This window comes from Neophocaena asiaeorientalis, unplaced genomic scaffold (assembly GCF_003031525.2).
Source record: "Neophocaena asiaeorientalis asiaeorientalis breed wild unplaced genomic scaffold, Neophocaena_asiaeorientalis_V1.1 scaffold242, whole genome shotgun sequence".
Lineage (NCBI taxonomy): Eukaryota > Metazoa > Chordata > Mammalia > Artiodactyla > Phocoenidae > Neophocaena > Neophocaena asiaeorientalis.
The window spans coordinates 6,067,587-6,084,575 of record NW_020172451.1 but is presented as its reverse complement, the minus strand read 5'-3'; the positions used below and the strand labels follow the sequence as shown (position 1 = coordinate 6,084,575).

The 16,989-nt window shown below is 50.3% G+C and overlaps 1 protein-coding gene across 3 annotated transcripts in view; it reads right to left on the bottom strand.

Annotated features, from left to right (window-relative positions):
* TTLL1 (TTL family tubulin polyglutamylase complex subunit L1) overlaps positions 1-16,989 on the bottom strand; it is a 36,898-nt gene that overhangs the window by 16,994 nt on the left and 2,915 nt on the right. The window contains exons 2-5 of one of the 3 annotated variants that reach the window (XM_024737651.1): positions 16,173-16,204; positions 11,340-11,413; positions 7,924-8,040; positions 1,471-1,679 (exon numbers count right to left, since the gene is read on the bottom strand). In XM_024737651.1, the coding sequence (XP_024593419.1) occupies positions 1,471-1,679; positions 7,924-8,036 (322 nt within the window). In that variant the 5' untranslated portion in view covers positions 8,037-8,040; positions 11,340-11,413; positions 16,173-16,204. The remainder of the gene's footprint in view (positions 1-1,470; positions 1,680-7,923; positions 8,041-11,339; positions 11,414-16,172; positions 16,205-16,989) is intronic. The other 2 variants (XM_024737650.1, XM_024737652.1) reach the window with 2 other exon arrangements.

Below are 16,989 nucleotides of genomic sequence, written 5' to 3'. Positions count from 1 at the left end.
GCACCTCACTTTATTGTGCTACACAGATAATGCGTTTTTTACAAACTGAAGGTTTGTGGCAACCCTGCGTGGAGCAAGTCTATCGGTCGCAGTATTTCAAACTTTTTCATTATTTTTTTTTTCATTATTATTATGTTTGCTATGGTGATCTGAAATCAGTGATCTCTAATGTTACTACTGCAAAAAAATTACAACTCACTGAAGGCTCGGATGGTGGTTAACATTTCTAAGCAATAAAGTATTTTTAAATTAAGGTATGTACGGACTTCCCTGGTGGCGCAGTGGTTAAGAAGCCGCCTGCCAATGCAGGGGACACGGGTTCAATCCCTGGTCCGGGAAGATCCCACATGCCGGGGAGCAACTAAGCTCGTGCGCCACAACTACCGAGCCTGCGCTCTAGAGCCCGCAAGCCTCAACTACTGAGCCCACGTGTCACAACTACTGAAGCCCGCGTGCCTAGAGCCCATGCTCCACAACAAGAGAAGCCACCACAATGAGAGGCCTGAGAACCGCAACAAAAAGTAGCCCCTGCTCGCCGCAACTAGAGAAAGCCCACGTGCAGCAACAAAGACCCAATGTCGCCAAAAGTATAATTAATTAATTAAGGTATGTACATTGACTTTTTTTTAAGACATAATGCTATTGTACACTTGACAGACTACAGTTTAGTGTAAGGATAACCTTTATATGCAGTGGGAAACCAAAAAACTCATGTGGCTTGCTTTTATTGCGGTATTCGCTTTATTTTAAAACTTCATTCTTTTTATTTACTTATTTATTTATTTTGGGCCACACCATGCAGTTTGCAGGATCATAGTTCCCTGACCAGGGATCGAACCCGGGCCCCTGGCAGTGGAAGCGTGGAGTCCTAACCACTGGACCACCAGCGAAGTCCCATTGTGGTAATTTGCTTTATTTTGGTGGTCTGGAACTGACCCACCATACCTCTGAGGTCTGCCTGTAATGAGTTTTCTCTTTTAGCTGTGTGCTAAGTACTTGACAAATCTGTATCATTTAATCCCCACAGTAAACTGTGAGATAGGTATTGTTATCATTCCCATTTATCAGATTAGGGAACGAGGCCCAGAGAGGTCACTTATGTACTTTTCCCCACGTGTGCTAAAGGGATTCTGAAATTACCCAACAGCCCAGCTTTTCTCACCAGACGGGGCAGGGACGCACTGCGCTCCCCAGGCATTGCTGGACACAGTAATGATCCCTCCTGGCAGTCTGTAACTCAGGGAGTGTCCCCCACGCCCATCACCTCCTGTACACATTCCCAAGGCACTCACACAAACTCAGATTCCAAGTTGAGCCCCCTCCCCCAATTCTGGAGATGCCTGGAATGAAAGAGGTGCCCACAAACACGTTCATCCCTCAAAGCCAACAGTCACCATCTCGCGGTCTTGTGCCACTGGAGAATACTCCACTATCTATTTAAAACGTGAGGCCGGTGGAAAGGACACAAACCCAGGTAGAGGTATTTCCCACTTTCGTCCTTCTCTGCCAAAGGACTCCCTTCCTTCTCCAGCTCTTTCCTGTATCTCTTGATGTTTTTCACCATCAGATCCTTCCGCGTCAGTTCATAGTGGTTCGGGAAATGGTTGACTATTTGATCATCTGAGAGCCGGTAGCCAGTCTCGACACTAAAAACGTTGCGGATGGTTTGCACACTCATCCTGAAAGAGAAGCACAGAAGGGATGTGCAGGACAGAAGCTCAGAATGTGTCCATGTGGAGGCGGGTGTCATTAAAGCCCGGGGACTCCTGACCAGGAAGCACACTCCCTCAGAGCTTTACCTGTCCCCAACCCGGCACCGAGCCAGGTGCCTGGCCCACAGCGGCAGGCTGTGTGTCCGCTGGCTGTACCTCAACTATCTGAGGCAGGGGCTGTTTTGACTCTGCCCTGATTGGTGGTACTCTCTGGCACAGAGCAGATGCTCAATAAATGTTTATCAGTTAATGATAACATTGATTTTGATACCAAACTAATGAAAGTCAGACTCTGAAGTCAGGAAACTCATTGACTCAATATCTACACCCAAAGTCAGGAAGGACAGGGACCCCCTAAAACCAAAACCCCACGGACTTCCCTGGGGGTCCAGTGGTTAAGAGTCCGTGCTTCAACTGCAAGGGGCGCAGGTTCCATCCCTGGTCAGGAACTAAGATCCCGCATGTCATGTGGCAAACCCAAAAAATTAAAAACAACAAAAAAACAGGGGTTATTTAAGGACCCTGAGTTGTCATGTGATATTCTTGGAGAGACCCCTGACAGGCCAGCTAAACCGCGAAGCCCCCAGTGAAATGAGAGTTGAAAGAGAAATAGGTTCCTTCTCATCCTCTAAGAAAGCCAGTCTCCCTGCCACACCTGTCTGACTTCCCTAGCCACCCCCAGAGAAGCAGGAAGGACGGAAGGGCTGGCACCCACAAGAGAGTGCTGGAGTCACAAGACAAGGTAAGGTCCTCTCTGTACTCCCTGCCCCCAACCCGCCCCCTCCCCATAGCACCAACCAGAGGGTTTCTTTTGATTCCATAATCATTAGAACAAAAGGATTAAAAGGATTAAAAAAAAAACAAAACACTGTTTATTATGGGAAAGCTCAAACACACGAAGAAGTATAGAGAAAAGTACAACAGAACCCCGTAATCCAGCTTCAACAGTCACCACGAGGCCAGCCTTGCTTTGCCTGTACCTCACAGCACTGGCTTATTTTGAGGCACTTCCCAGATACCATATCATTTCATCCAAATTATTCCTGTTAGAATCTCTAACAGTTAAGGACTCCTTTTTATATTATATGATATCCTATTTTATACTGTTATCACAACTGAAAAAAAAAAGGAGCGCAGCCAATTCCATTTTTTTTTCTTTCCCTGCACCACGCAGCTCGCAGGATCTTAGTTCCCAAACCAGGGATCGAACCTGCGCCCCCCGCAGTGGAAGCGCAGAGTCTTAACCGCTGGACCGCCAGGGAAATCCCAGGAGCAGTAATTCCTAAATATCATCAAATATTACTCAGTGTTCAAATCTCCCCAGTTGTCTGATAAATATTTTTTTACAACTTTTGCAAATAAGGGCCAGGCCTTCTGATTAGTTGTTCTCTCTCACACACATCTCTTTAAATCTATACATTCTCCCCCACCCCTCCTTAATTTTTTTCTAGGTAATTTATTTGTTGAAGACACCGGGTATCTGTTCTGTAGGGGTTCTCACAGCTTCCTTATTTATCATGCTCCCCAGGGCCCTGTACTTCCTGTAAGTTGGGAGTCAGACCTAGAGGTCTGATGAGCTGCAGGCCGATGGGGGCAGAGCTGCGTCCCGGGGTGGCATCCAGCCGGAGAGCCTCTCCCTTCGGGATGTCAGTGACTAGTCAGCTGCACTGCCCAATAGAAAATGTGACCCACAGCTGAGTCACATAGTGAATTTTCTAGTAGTCACATTAAAACAAAAGTTAAAGGGGGACTTCCTTAGTGACACAGTGGTTGGGAATCCGTCTGCCAAAGCAGGGGACATGGGTTCGATCCCTGGTCCGGGAAGATCCCACATGCCGTGGAGCAACTAAGCCCATGCGCCACAACTACTGAGCCCGCGTGCCACAACTACTGAAGCCCGCGCACCTAGAGCCTGTGCTCCGCAACAAGAGAAGCCACCACAATGAGAAGCCTGAGCACCGCAACGAAGAGTAGCCCCCGCTTGCTGCAACTAGAGAAAGCCCACGTGCAGCAACGAAGACCCAACGCAGCCAAAAAAAAAAAAAAAGTTAAATGAAAGAGGTGAAAGTAATTTTAATGTATCTTATTTAACCTAATATATCCAAAATATCATTTCAACATAAAAATTTGTGATGAGGAATTTTACATTTGTTTCTTCGTACTAAAACGGGAGCGTACATCACACTCCGGCACATGCATCTCTGTCTGGACCAGCCACACTTAAGTGTCCTATTGTCCTGTGGTCAGCGGCCTCCGTCCTGCACAGGCGTAGATCCTTATGCCGTGAGGGGTTGCAAAACAGTGAAATTCTCCTTTTTCATTCCTCCTTCATTTATCGGCAGGAATATTTCTACAAGGAGAAACTTCCCTTCGTCAACAATTTAGGTAACCCATGAATGGTTCGTACAGGGAAGACTGAGTAAGTGTGTGACTCTTTCCCTTTACCAGTTTTCAAAATAGTGAGCTGGTTCCCTACCACCCGCAGACGTGGGATGAGCTGTGTTCTGGGAACCTATCACTGCAAAACGAATCACCCAACGTTAGCTACTTAAGACAACCACCATTTTATGATATCTCGAGGTTTTGTGGGTCAAGAATTTGGGCAGGGCTCAGCAGAGCGCTCTGCCCCACGCAGCACTGAGGTCGCTGGGTGGGATTCAGCCGGCTGGTCTGGGGGCCCCGAGAAGGCTTCTTCCACATCCGGCACCTTGGCAGGCATGGCTGGAAGGTGGGTGCAGCTGCCACTTCTCCAGCACAACGGTCCCGGGACGGTCAGGCTTCTCATGTGGCAGCTCAGGGCTCCCGCAGGGGGTTCCCACACAGGAGGAGGAAGCTGCGGGTTTCTTAAGGCCTGTATCACACTGACTGGATCACACTGACTGCACCCCACTGGCCAAAGCAATCACAGAGCCCACCCAAGGTCAGGAGGAGGGGAACGAAGACCCCATCTGCAGAAGGAAGTGGTGTCAAAAACTCTGTGGCCATTTTAATGTGCCACAAATTATGTGGGGCTTTGTTCCGTTTCAGTTCTTTTGGGGAATTTTTATGAACTCATAGATTCAAACATGATTCATGAGTTTCAGTCTGCTGTCATTATTCTTATGGAAGCTCTAGGTGTCCCTATTTTGGGCAGAAGGAACTCTGCAAGTTGTCTCCTGAGTTTTATTAACCTGAATCCAGCAGGCCTCGACGACGTCCTCGCTTTCCCTTAAGACAAGCTATTCCGAGCTCACCTTGTACAATTCTTCCTGAGGCCCAGCATCAGGCATTTCTCCAAGGAGCAAAGGACCCTTTGTTATAAATAAATGTTCACCTACTGTGTAGCCTGATTGTAAAAAGGGCCCCAATTGTCCACCCCTCAACTCCCATCAGGAGGTAACATATATTTCCCCTTGAACTGGGGCTGACCTAATGCCTTTCTTTGGCCAAAAAGAAGGGCAGAAGTGATGGTGTGCCATTTCTGAGACTAGCCCCAAAAGGCCTTGAGAGCTACCACCTCCCTCTTGGGCCCCTGACACCACCACAAGCCCAGGCTAGCCGGTTGGAGGGATGTGAGAGATTTATGGAGAGAAGCCCCTGTCGTCCTAGCCAAGGGCATCCTAGACCAGCCAAGCCTCAGATGACCCACCAGGTGACAGCAGATGTGTGAGTGAGCCCAGGCAGGAACAGTGAAGTTCTGCCAGACCAAAAGAACCGCTCAGCCAAACCCACAAACTCATGTGCGGCAAAAAGTGGTTGTTGTTTCAGGCCCCTAAGTTTGTGGTGTTTGTTACTCACCATCAGTTCGGCAACGGATAACCCATACACCCCCTCCAGGAGAGCCAGTGTTTACCTGTTTCACACTCCTTCTGCTTCCTGCCCACATGCAAGCTGTTTTTGCATAGTTGTTATCAGAATACAAATACAATTTCGTAATATGTTTTTCTTCACACTTACTGTTATTCAGTTTCCCAAACTGCTTTATAATCATCACAATTATTTCAACGGCTGTACCGTAATCCACTTGGTTAATCTATTCACCTTTCCCCAACCAGTTAATGTTTAGTTGTTTCCAATATTCTTCCCTAACCAATTTTTAAGACCCGACAGGACACTTAGTGCTTAAAGCGTGAGCTCTCAAGATATCTCAAATATCCAACCTTATCATATTGTTTAGCTCTTTTCTTCTCTGTCATTCTCTTGTTGGTTAAGAAAAGCTCCAAAACGCTTCTCGGCATGAAGAAGCAAGCATTCAAATCCCCACCCCCCCGCCCCCATCCCTGGCACGTGACCAGCTGCCCAGAGAAGCCGAAAGAACGCGCTGAGTTCTGCTGGGCCCCACAGCACTGGGCAGTGGGACACCAAACAGCAAGTACAAAATACTGTCCTGTTCAGCCTTCTTTTCAGAGCTCCCATGAAACAGGGCTCTGGATAAAGGATTTCACTTTACCTTTGAGAAGAAAGAACGTAAACTTGACACTAAACCATACACAGGTACTGAACTACTCCATCAACGCCCTTCCTCTCTGCAGTCCACACTCCTGAAGGGAAATTAGGTTGCAGTTCGTTCGTTTGTTTGTTTATTGGCCATGCTGCCTGGCTTGTGGGATCTTAGTTTCCCAACCAGGGATCGAGCCCAGGCCCTCGGCAGTGAACGCGCAGAGTCCTAACCACTGGACCGCCAGGGAGTTCCCAGGTTGCAGTTTAAAGGGCAGGTGACTTCACTGCTGCCAGGAGCAAAGCTAGGGTCACCTCTCCATCCACCGCTGCAGCTGGAGGCTGGGTGCTGCTTACTCTGTACCCAGGCCCGGCCAGGCTCCGGGGATGCTGAGATAAGCCAGGCCAGGTCCTCATTCTCCAGGGGTTCACAGTGACACTGGAAGAGGGGACAGGCCGGGAAATCACAAGTCACAGCACTCAGCATTTGCTGCCACGGCACCAGAATAGAGCAGCCTGGGAGGGCGCGAGAGGCAGAGGCGGCTTCCAGGGCAGGTGTGCTGGTGCACAAAGGACAGTGACAGCACGTGCTGATGGGGTGCCCGCCATGCGCCAGGCACTGCCCCGAGTTCTGTGCTTCACTGCCTCCTTGAAAGCTCAAACAACGGTACTTGCAGAGAGAGACCAAGTCCTCTGCTAACAGCCACACAGACGGCAGCGGAAGAGCCAGGGCTGAAGCCATGCGTGGCTCTGGCTCCAGGGTCTGGACGTGTAACCCCTGGATGCACTGCGTCTCCAAATGGGGGGCTGAGGAGGCATAGAAAGCATAGCACGTACACAGACGGAAAAGAAAGACAGTTTCAGCAGTGGGTCAACAGGGGAAAACGCACAGCCCGCTGCACCGGCGGGGACCAGGGGAGGAGCGGGGAAGAGAATTGGCTGAGAGAAGCCGAGTAACATCTCTCAAGGTGGCGGCAGGGAGAGTGAGTCCGGGGCGGGGGGATGTATAGGGTGACAAAGGCCCTGCCGACCCCGACGTGTGCCCCCACTGGTCCCCTGCCCCCTCAAAGGTTCACTGCCGTGCTCTGGACCCAGGAGCTGCACAGGGTCGGCGAAGTGTTTGGCTGAGGAACCCAGCAGGGATGTGGAGGCCGCCCCGAGGGAGGGAGCAGACCAGGCCTGGACCAAGGAGGACACAGGACCTCACCCTGAGGAAGTGAGAGGCGAGGAGAGGAGTCTAGGAAGACTCCAGGCTCCTGGCCGGGTGGTACCACCCGGGACTCAGGGCCCAAACACTGCTTTTCCAGCCTCACGCATTTCCGCGGTTTCTCAGTCAGTCCAGCCGGCACCCTCTCGGCCTAACGGGAGGGAGGTGAAAGGAAGCACCGAGCTCTCCCCACAGCCCTTCCCCCAGTCTCCTCCCCACACCACCCCACAGGATGCTGACCTCCCCAGCGCACCCCGAGGTGCCAGGCAACAGGGCACCACTGTGACCAGCATGAACTGGAGGCAGGAGGGCTCTGGTTTCTCACCCAAATTCCCACTGCCGTGTAACCACACTCAGCCGTGCTGAGACATCCCAGGACTTCCTGATAACCAGGAGCAGGGGACACTCCACCACGTATACTAACCCAGGGCCTTCTCCCCGCACGCACGAAGGGCCCAGATGAGCGAAGTGTAAGGGGAGGCGGCACGATGGCGTGGAGGCGCCTACACAGGACAGTCCGTGCGGCATGGGATTGACCGCGCTGATAAACGGGCTCTGGAAGACAACCAAACCCTGGTTTATACTTACCAGTAAAAATTCCAGTCCTCGTTTTCTGTCACTTGGACCCATCCTCTCTTTTCAAAGTTATTTATCAGCACCGACTTCTCGATATCAGTGACCCATTTCACTTTTCCTGCCATAATCCTGGAAGAGATCACCTTGTCGGAGCCATGAAACTTAACAACTCACGTCCCTCCGCCCAAAGGAGTCCTCTACACGTGGCGAGCAGACGTCCCCCACCCCCAGCTCAGTCCTCCCCACAGTGGCTCTCAGCCAGGGCAGGTCACCCCCGGGGGACATCTGGCAACGCCTGCAGCACTTCGCTTGCCAGGACTGGGGGTGAGGGATGCTTCTGGCATCTGGGAACAGAGGCAGGGATCCTGCTCAACGCTCTCCGACGTACAGTATGCCCCACGCCAGCCCCCGCCAACAAAGCATCCAGCCCCAAAGACCGGTTGTGCTGAGACTGAGAATCCTGGTTAAGTGGGAAATAACGGCAACACATGCCAAATGGCAGCTGTGACTGGAGCCACAAGGACAGGCATGAGGACAGGCACCACTGTGAGAGCGGAGGCAGCTGGGAAGGCTGCCCTGAGCAGGGACCCTGGAGCTGACTTCTGATGGGTGGGTGGGAGTACTCACCCCAGTCTGGGCACCCCCCGTCCCCTCAAGTTCTGCCTATCTCCCTGCTGCTTCCAGATTCGCTACACCAATTCACTCTCTTTAACTGTGGGTGATCTTTTTTAATATTTATCTCTGTTTATTTATTTTAGCTGCATCGGGTCTCAGTTGTGGCACGCGGGATCTTTTTAGTTGCGGCATGTATGTGGGATCTAGTTCCCCGACCAGGGATCAATCCCGGGCCCCCTACTTTGGGAGCACGGAGTCTTAGCCACTGGACCACCAGGGAAGTCCCTAACTGTGGGTGATATTGTTTGTCTGACCACATCGATCCTGGTGAACAAGCAACGTGGCTCTCCCTGTACTTAAAATACGCAGCCCCCTGGCCCTCACCTGCTTTTCCAGGTGCATCTTGTGCCACCTTCTCCCTCACCCGCTGTTCCTGCCACATTGGACTTCTCTGCCCACCTCCTCTTCTACCTCAGGGCCTTGGCACATGCTTTGCCTGCAGCACTCCGCCCTGCTCTGCCTGGCCAAGCTACCGCCCACCAGTCTGCCAGCATAAGTGAATGTCACTTCCTCCACAAAGCCTCTCTGACTCTCCAGACCAGCTACGCGGCCCCTTGGCACCCTGCAGTTCTGTCCTTGCTAGAGGGCAGGAGCTGGCTTTCTTTGTCACTGCTTTGCACCCAGGGCCTGGCACCGTGCCTGGCATGCAGCAAATGATCACTTCAGAGAGAATGAGTGACTGTGGTCACAGGCCTGTCAGTACCTCCATGTGACTTTGAGAAAGTTTCTGGACTTGTTTCCTCCTTTGACTTCTCATTTTCAAACTGCTGGGGCAGCCCAGGATTCCAGGCTCCCACCCCAGCGCTGACCAGAGAAGGCTGCATTTGTTATGCTTCTGCGTACCTCTTCACAGAAGGTGAAGGGCTTTCAGGAAGAAGGGCTTCTGTGAAAAACTGGGCTTGAAAGCCAGGGGACCTGATGAGCCTCGAGGGCCTTTTATGAAACGAGGCACCTCCTCCATGGACTTGTAATAGCTTCACATTTGGGCAACTTAACCGGGCAGAAAAGGCATGGGACGTAGAGATGGGGACCCAGGTATGTGTTGCTTGGGAGAGGAAAAGAGAAGACACTCTCATGATAGAATCCACCAGGCGGAGCTCGGGGTGCTTCCACCCAGCATCAGCCCACTCCCTCCTCGTGTTGCCCAGCAAGGCGGGTAGTATCATCGAGGCGGGACTGTGGTCAAGCATAGGTCCCGGGGCTTGGGTTTGAGGCCCAGCTCCACCACTCACTAGCTGTGTGACTTTGGGCAAGTTACTTAACCTCTCCGAACTTGTTTCCCCCTCTGTAAAATGGGGATAACAACAGTACCTATCCATGTCATAGGTTGGAGTGAGAAGTAAATGCGTGAACACATGTAAAGCACCGAGAACGGTGCCTGGCACGTAAGGAAGCAACACATACGATTGTCATTATCCCCGCTTTTCAGATGAGGAAGCTGAGGCTCAAAGGTTAAGAGCCTGTGTAAGAACAGACCAAAGGGACTGATGTTGGCTTGAGCCAAACCTAGCGTGACCCTACTCTAAACCTCTTTCCACACAGCCCAGCCCTTCCCTCTGTGAACTTGGCCTTCATCAGGATGATGACAACGCCCACAGGGTCAAAGTGAAATAAATGGACCGCTCTCTGCAAGCTCTAAGTGCCACATGACAGCCACATAAGGTTGCCAACTGATCCGTCATGACCCACGTGCAGGTCAGCAGCCACCACACGGAAATGATGGCAGAAGCACCACAGAAGCCGAGTCCCTGTGTGCCGGTAACTCATGTCTGTACCGGAGCAAACCCCGCACGCCTCACACCCTCTTGCACTGTCCAGGCCGACTGCTGAGGGGAGTTTACTTTTTCACCACTGGTGATTTGCACATACTGCGTTTGTTACAAATTGAAGTTTTGTGGCAACCTTGCATCGAGCAAGTCTGTCGGCACCATTTTTCCAACAGTATTTGCTCACTTCGTGTCTCCGTGTCACAACAGTCTCGTGATATTTCACACTTTTTCATTATTATATATGTGCTACGGTGATCTGTGATCTTTGGTGTTACTACTATAGCTCGCTGAAGGCGCAGGTGATGGCTACCATTTTTTAGCAATAAAGTATTTAGTTAAGGCAAGTACCTCTTTTAGACAAGTTGCCAACGCCCAATACCGTCTGCAGTACAGTGTAAAGATAACTTTTAAATCCAGTGGGAAACCAAAAAACTCATGTGACTTGCCTTCTTGCGATAATTCGCTTCACTGCGGTGGTCTGGACTGGAATCTGCAGTTATCTCTGAGGTCGGCCTGTATTTGATTTCAGTCTAAACAGCCCTGCATCCCTGACCAATCCTGCTCGTACTCTGCCCCCTAGAGTCCAACTGCAGACACAGGATTTCAGTGAGAATCACCCCCAAGCCAGGTAGCGCCTACACCACAACCCACACCCTGCACTTCAAGCGCCAGTCTCACTGGGCGACCTCACTCCCGCCACAGCTCCCACCTGGAGATGACGCAGAAGAAAGAGCAACAACACAGAACAATGATGAAGGCCGTACTTTATACGTGTGCTGCGCTTCAGTCATAAAATAGTCTGAAAATGCTTCCAAGGGTAAACTCCTAACCCAATCGGGCCGATGGGGCAAATATTCTCACCTTCACTTTACTGAGCAGGAAATGGAGCCTCCGAGAAAGGCAGGTTTCCTCTCGGCCCCCTGCACCCTCCACCTGCTGTGTGGACAAGTGGTCACCAAGGAAAACATCTCAGCCCCGACCTACCATAGGTACTTATGGAGCCACCGGGAACATCGAATTTCTCTTTAGTTTCACCAAATTTTGACTCGGATTCTTACCTAAAATAAAATACACAAATGATTGGCACAAAAACAGACATATGGATCAATGGAATAGAATAGAGAGCCCAGGGACTTCCCTGGTGGCGCGGTGGTTAAGAATCTGCCTGCCAGTGCAGGGGACGCGGGTTTGAGCCCTGATCCGGGAAGAGCCCACATGCCGCGGAGCAACTAAGCCCGTGCGCCGCAACTACTGAGCCTGTGCTCTAAAGCCCGCGAGCCACTACTTAAGCCCGTGTGCCTAGAGCCCGTGCTCCGCAACAAGAGAAGCCACTGCAGTGAGAAACCTGCGCACCACAACGAAGAGCAGCCCCCGCTCGCCGCAACTAGAGAAAAGCCCGTGCGCAGCAACGAAGACCCAACGCAGCCAAAAATAAAAAAATAAATGTATTAAAAAAAAAAAGATTAGAGAGCCCAGAAATAAACCCACAGACATACGGTCAATTAATCTTTGACAAAGGAGGCAGGGATATACAATGCAGAAGACAGTCTCTTCAGCAAGTGGTGTTGAGAAAGCTGGACAGCCTCATGAAAATCACTGAAGTTAGAACACACCCTCACACCACACACAAAAATAAACTCAAAATGGCTTAAAGACTTAACTATGAGACATGACACCAAAAAACTCCTAGAAGAGAACATAGGCAAAACATTCTCTGACATAAATTGTACCAGTTTTCTTAGGTCAGTCTCCCAAGGCAATAGAAATAAAAGCAAGAATAAACAGATGGGACCTAATCAAACATAAGCTTTTGCACAGCAAAGGAAACCACAAACAAAATGAAAAGACAACCTATGGACTGGGAGAAAATGTTTGCAAATGATGCAACTGACAAATGCTTAATTTCCAAAATATACAAAGAGCTCATACAAGTCAATAACAAAAAAAAAAAACCCAATCAAAAAATGGGCAGAAGACCTAAATAGACATTTCCCCAAAGAAGACATGCAGATGGCCAACAGGCACAAGAAAAGATGCTCATCATTGCTAATTACTGGAGAAATGCAAATCAAAACTACAATGAGGTAACACCTCACACCAGTCAGAATGGCCATCATCAAAAAGTCTACAAATAACAAATGCTGGAGAGGGTGTGGAGAAAAGGGAACCCTCCTACACTGTTGGTGGGAATGTAAATTGGTGCAGCCACTCTGGAAAACAGTATGGCGGTTCCTCAAAAAACTAAAAACAGAGTTGCCATATGATCCTGCAATCCCACTCCTGGAGAAAACTAATATAATTTGAAAAGACACATGCACCCCAATGTTCATAGCAGTACTATTTACAATAGCCAAGACATGGAAACAACTTAAATATCTATCAACAGATAAATGGATAAGGAAGATGTGGTATGTATATACAACAGAATATTACTCAGCCATAAAGAAGAATGAAATAATGCCATTTGAAGCAGCATGGACGGACACAGAGATTATTATACTAAGCAAAGTAAGTCAGAAAGAGAAAGACAGATATCATATGATATCACTTATATGTGGAATCTAAAATATGACACAAATGAACATATCTATGAAACAGAAACAGACTCACAGACATAGAGAACAGACTTGTGGTTGCCAAGGGAGACGGGGTAGGGTAGGGAAGGATTGGGAGTTTGGGATTAGCAGATGCAAACTACTATATATAGAATGGATAAACAACAAGGTCCTACTGTATAGCACAGGGAACTAAATATATTCAATATCCTGTGATAAACCATACTGGAAATAAATATGAAAAAGAATATATGCACATATAACTGAAACACTGCTATACAGCAGAATTTAACACAACGTCGTAAATCAACTATACTTCAATAAAATTTTTTATAAATTAGGGGAAAAAAAAGTTAGGGGAACTTCCCTGGTGGTCCAGTGGTTAAGAATCCACCTTCCGGGCTTCCCTGGTGGCACAGTGGTTGAGAGTCCGCCTGCCGATGCAGGGGACGCGGGTTCGTGCCCCGGTCCGGGAAGATCCCACATGCTGCGGAGCGGCTGGGCCCGTGAGCCGTGGCCGCTGAGCCTATGCGTCCGGAGCCTGTGCTCCGCAACGGTCGGGGAACTAAGATCCACATGCCGCAGGGCAACTAAGCCCGTGCACTGCAACTACTGAGCTCGTGCGCCTCAACTAGAGAACCCATGTGCCGCAAACTACAGAGCCCATGCGCCGCAAAGAAGAGCCCACGTGCTACAACTAAGACCCAATGCAGCCAAAAATAAATTAAAAAGAAAAAAAAATTAGGGATTTCCCTGGCAGTCCAGTGGTTAAGACTCCACGCTTCCAAGGCAGGGGGCGCAGGTTTGACCCCTGGTTGGGGAACTAAGATCCCACATGCCATGCAGCCAAAATAGTAAAAATGAGAAAAAACATTAATACACAGAGAAATGTACACAGCACAAGATCAAGAGGTGTTCTAACAGTTTATGAATACAGCCAAATGGTAACTAACCAGAACATTCGGTGGATGGCGTCTTCTGTTTAAGTGCCCAACGGAGGATGCCTTGGGCTCCTCTCTTGTCATGATAAGTACTTCTGAATTAATTACTTATTGGCTCCCGCTGACCTTCCCAAGCTGCCAGGCCACCCCTTCACTTCACGCAGCCCTTGCTCTGGCTGAATGCACCCCCCTCTGCTGCTCCGGGCTCACGTGCTCACCCGCGATCCTGTGCCCGCGCTGTCCCTCCATCCTAACGCCTCTCTCCACCGCTCTTTATCCAGCTCCACGCGGGGCACAGTTCAAAGGCCACTTCCCCCAGGGGGCCATTCTCATCGCCTTCACTGGAATTAGTGTTTCCCTCCTCGGGACCCCCTACAGACCCTTCCTGCCATCCTTGCTGGCACTCAGAACTTCCCAACTTGCATTTCAGTTCTTTATGTACATTCCTTCCATAAATGTGTGAGGCGAGGGACTCTCGTAGTCACCCGTTTCCCTCTCAACCCACTGATTCTAGATTAAAAGGGGAGTATCTGAAGCGAACCCTACAGTCCATTTGCCCGACCCCATTATCTCCAGCCCTTCAGCACATGAGACGCAAAAAATGACTCCTTGCTGTGTGAGTGACTGATGGACAAGTCCTCAAGGCTGGGTCCTTGGAACCTGACTCATTGCTTCCCTGGAAATGATATGGGTTGAACTGTGTCCCTGAAAAGATACATTGAAGTCCTAACCCGGGTACCTGTAAACATGACCTTATTTGGTCAAAGTATGGTCTTTGCAGTTACAATGAGGTCATTCGGGTCAGCCTTAATCCAATGACAGGTACTCTTATGAGATGGAAAGTTGGACACAGACACACAGGCAGGGAACGCCTTGTGAAGACACAAGAACGGACAGACAGACAGAGGGAAGGCAGCCATGTGCAGATGGAGGCAGAGATCAGAGGTAATGCTGCAACAAGCCAAGAAATGCCTGGGGCTCCCAGAAACTGGAAGCCGCAAGGAACCCTCCCCTAGAATCTTCAGAGAGAGCACGGCTCTGACAACACCTTGATTTCAGGCTTCTGGCCTCACTGCGCCACCCAGTTTGGGGCACTTTGATACCGCAGACCTAGGAAACTAATACAAGAGACAGCCATCCTAAACACTAGGGAAAAACGAAGAATAAGAAATGTACACCCATAAGGAGGTTTACGTATATATATTTGGGTAACAGAGCACAGTAAAATGCTGAGCAAGAAGACAAGAGAGTCATTTACGGTTAAAAAAGGAAAAGATGAAGGAAGGCCCCCTCTCCTTTAAAAGAACCTCTTTTCGGAAGTGCACCAAATCAATGTGGAAACCACCACTGAGAGCAGATGAAAAGGCAGCCTTGGGAAGAGCCAAAGGAGGGAGGGCAGTTCGCTCCACACCCGAGGCTTAGAGACCCAGCTCGCTTAGAGACGCGTCTGAGCCATGGAGCCACTGTGGATCCTGGCAAATCCTCCCCGGGCCTCAGCCTCCCCAGTGAAATAAACGGGAAAGAACTGACTCACTCAGTTACAAAGCAGAAAATACCACACCATTGTAAAGCAATTAGACTCCAATAAAAATGTTAAAAAAAAAAAAAAAAAAGTGACAGCTCCTGGGCGGTGCTGCTGGGATTACTGCAAGGTCAGGTGGGCGTGGACCTGGCACACAGCAGGTTCTCCAAACTGTCAACTGGGTTTGAAACCAGTGCATCAGGCAGAAAGAGCTTCACCCTGAAGCTGCCCCCCCCACCCCGATTTCGGCTCCGCACGCGCCTCCTTTCCAGCTCCTCCTCCCGGAGGGCTTGCCAGGCCCCGCCCTCACACAGTAAGTGAGTACGTATTTCTATCATCCCTGAAACAACAGCTACCACTCCCCGAACACCAGGAGGCATCAGGCCCCGGGCTGGGTGGTGTGTGTGTAGATCCTTCTCTACTGGGTACATGGTTACGGCTCACCTGAGGCCGGCAGGCAGGTACTCTCCCCACTTACAGACGGGAATGTGGGGCTTGGAAAGCAAGAGGCAGAGCAGAGACTGCTGCCGAGGCAACCCGCACAGTCTCCCTCCCACACGGGGTGTCAACCGTCATTACACGCATCCCCCTTGTCAGGCGTCATCGACCCCACAGGGCAGGGGGTGGGTCCCCCAGCACCCAGCCAGGGCCAGGCACAATGAGGGGGCTCAGGTACCACCTGTAGAACAGACTAAGGAACCAGCTGGCCAATCCCCACATTACGGAAGCCAGGGCTGACGCCTTCCCAACCCTAGGAAATACTAAGCCTTATCTATTTATCAGGTAAATAGATAAATACCTGATGTCAGATTGTTTTCCTGTGGCTTCCTCCTAAAATAGAAAAGAAAAAAAAAAGTGGAATTAGCGGTATTATGTGACGAACTTGACACGTTACCTCTCTACTGGTTCATATGAACTGACACCTCAGAATTTTAAGCCACAGGGTCAGCTACTTTCAAACTGAGCATGATAAAAACCTAATCAGGAAAAGCAGAGAGTGACGTGCTGGTCCTCATGCTGCTCACAGCTTGAAGTCAGAGTGCGCTGTCACTGCCTCAGGCATGTCAGCCTCGGAAAGCCATCCTAAAACCAGACAGTGGCTGGTTACTTCCAGAACACCATGGGTCCCACTCCTGGGGCAAGTGGGCAGGATCTTCACAAGCTTGAGAACAGGTTTCCGCCGGGACATCCCTGGGCATCCGGGCCACCGATAGTGTAGTTTCTCATCCATCCACTGGGCACCGACAGCCACTCCGTGCCAGGCGGGTGACGGGAGACGGAAAGCCACCCGGGGCCAGGTGCTCCTGGACAGTCCTGATCCAGCGAAGGCAAGAGACGCGTTCAACCAGCGGCAGCCCCGGCGGCAAAGTGCTTTAACGACCTAACAAAATCCAACCTCAGTCCTGGGGAGGAAGTAACCATCAGTCCAGTCCAGCAGCAAATCATGCCCGCTCCACCCCCAGAAAATTCCGGATCCGTCTGTGTCTCTCCCCAGCATCCCCACAACCCAGGCCACAGCTGGCTTCCTTGGCCCCATTCTCACCCCACGGCAACACGTTCCCCACCCAGCGGCAGCCCAATCTTTTCAGACACAAAGCAGGTCTCGTCACTCCTCT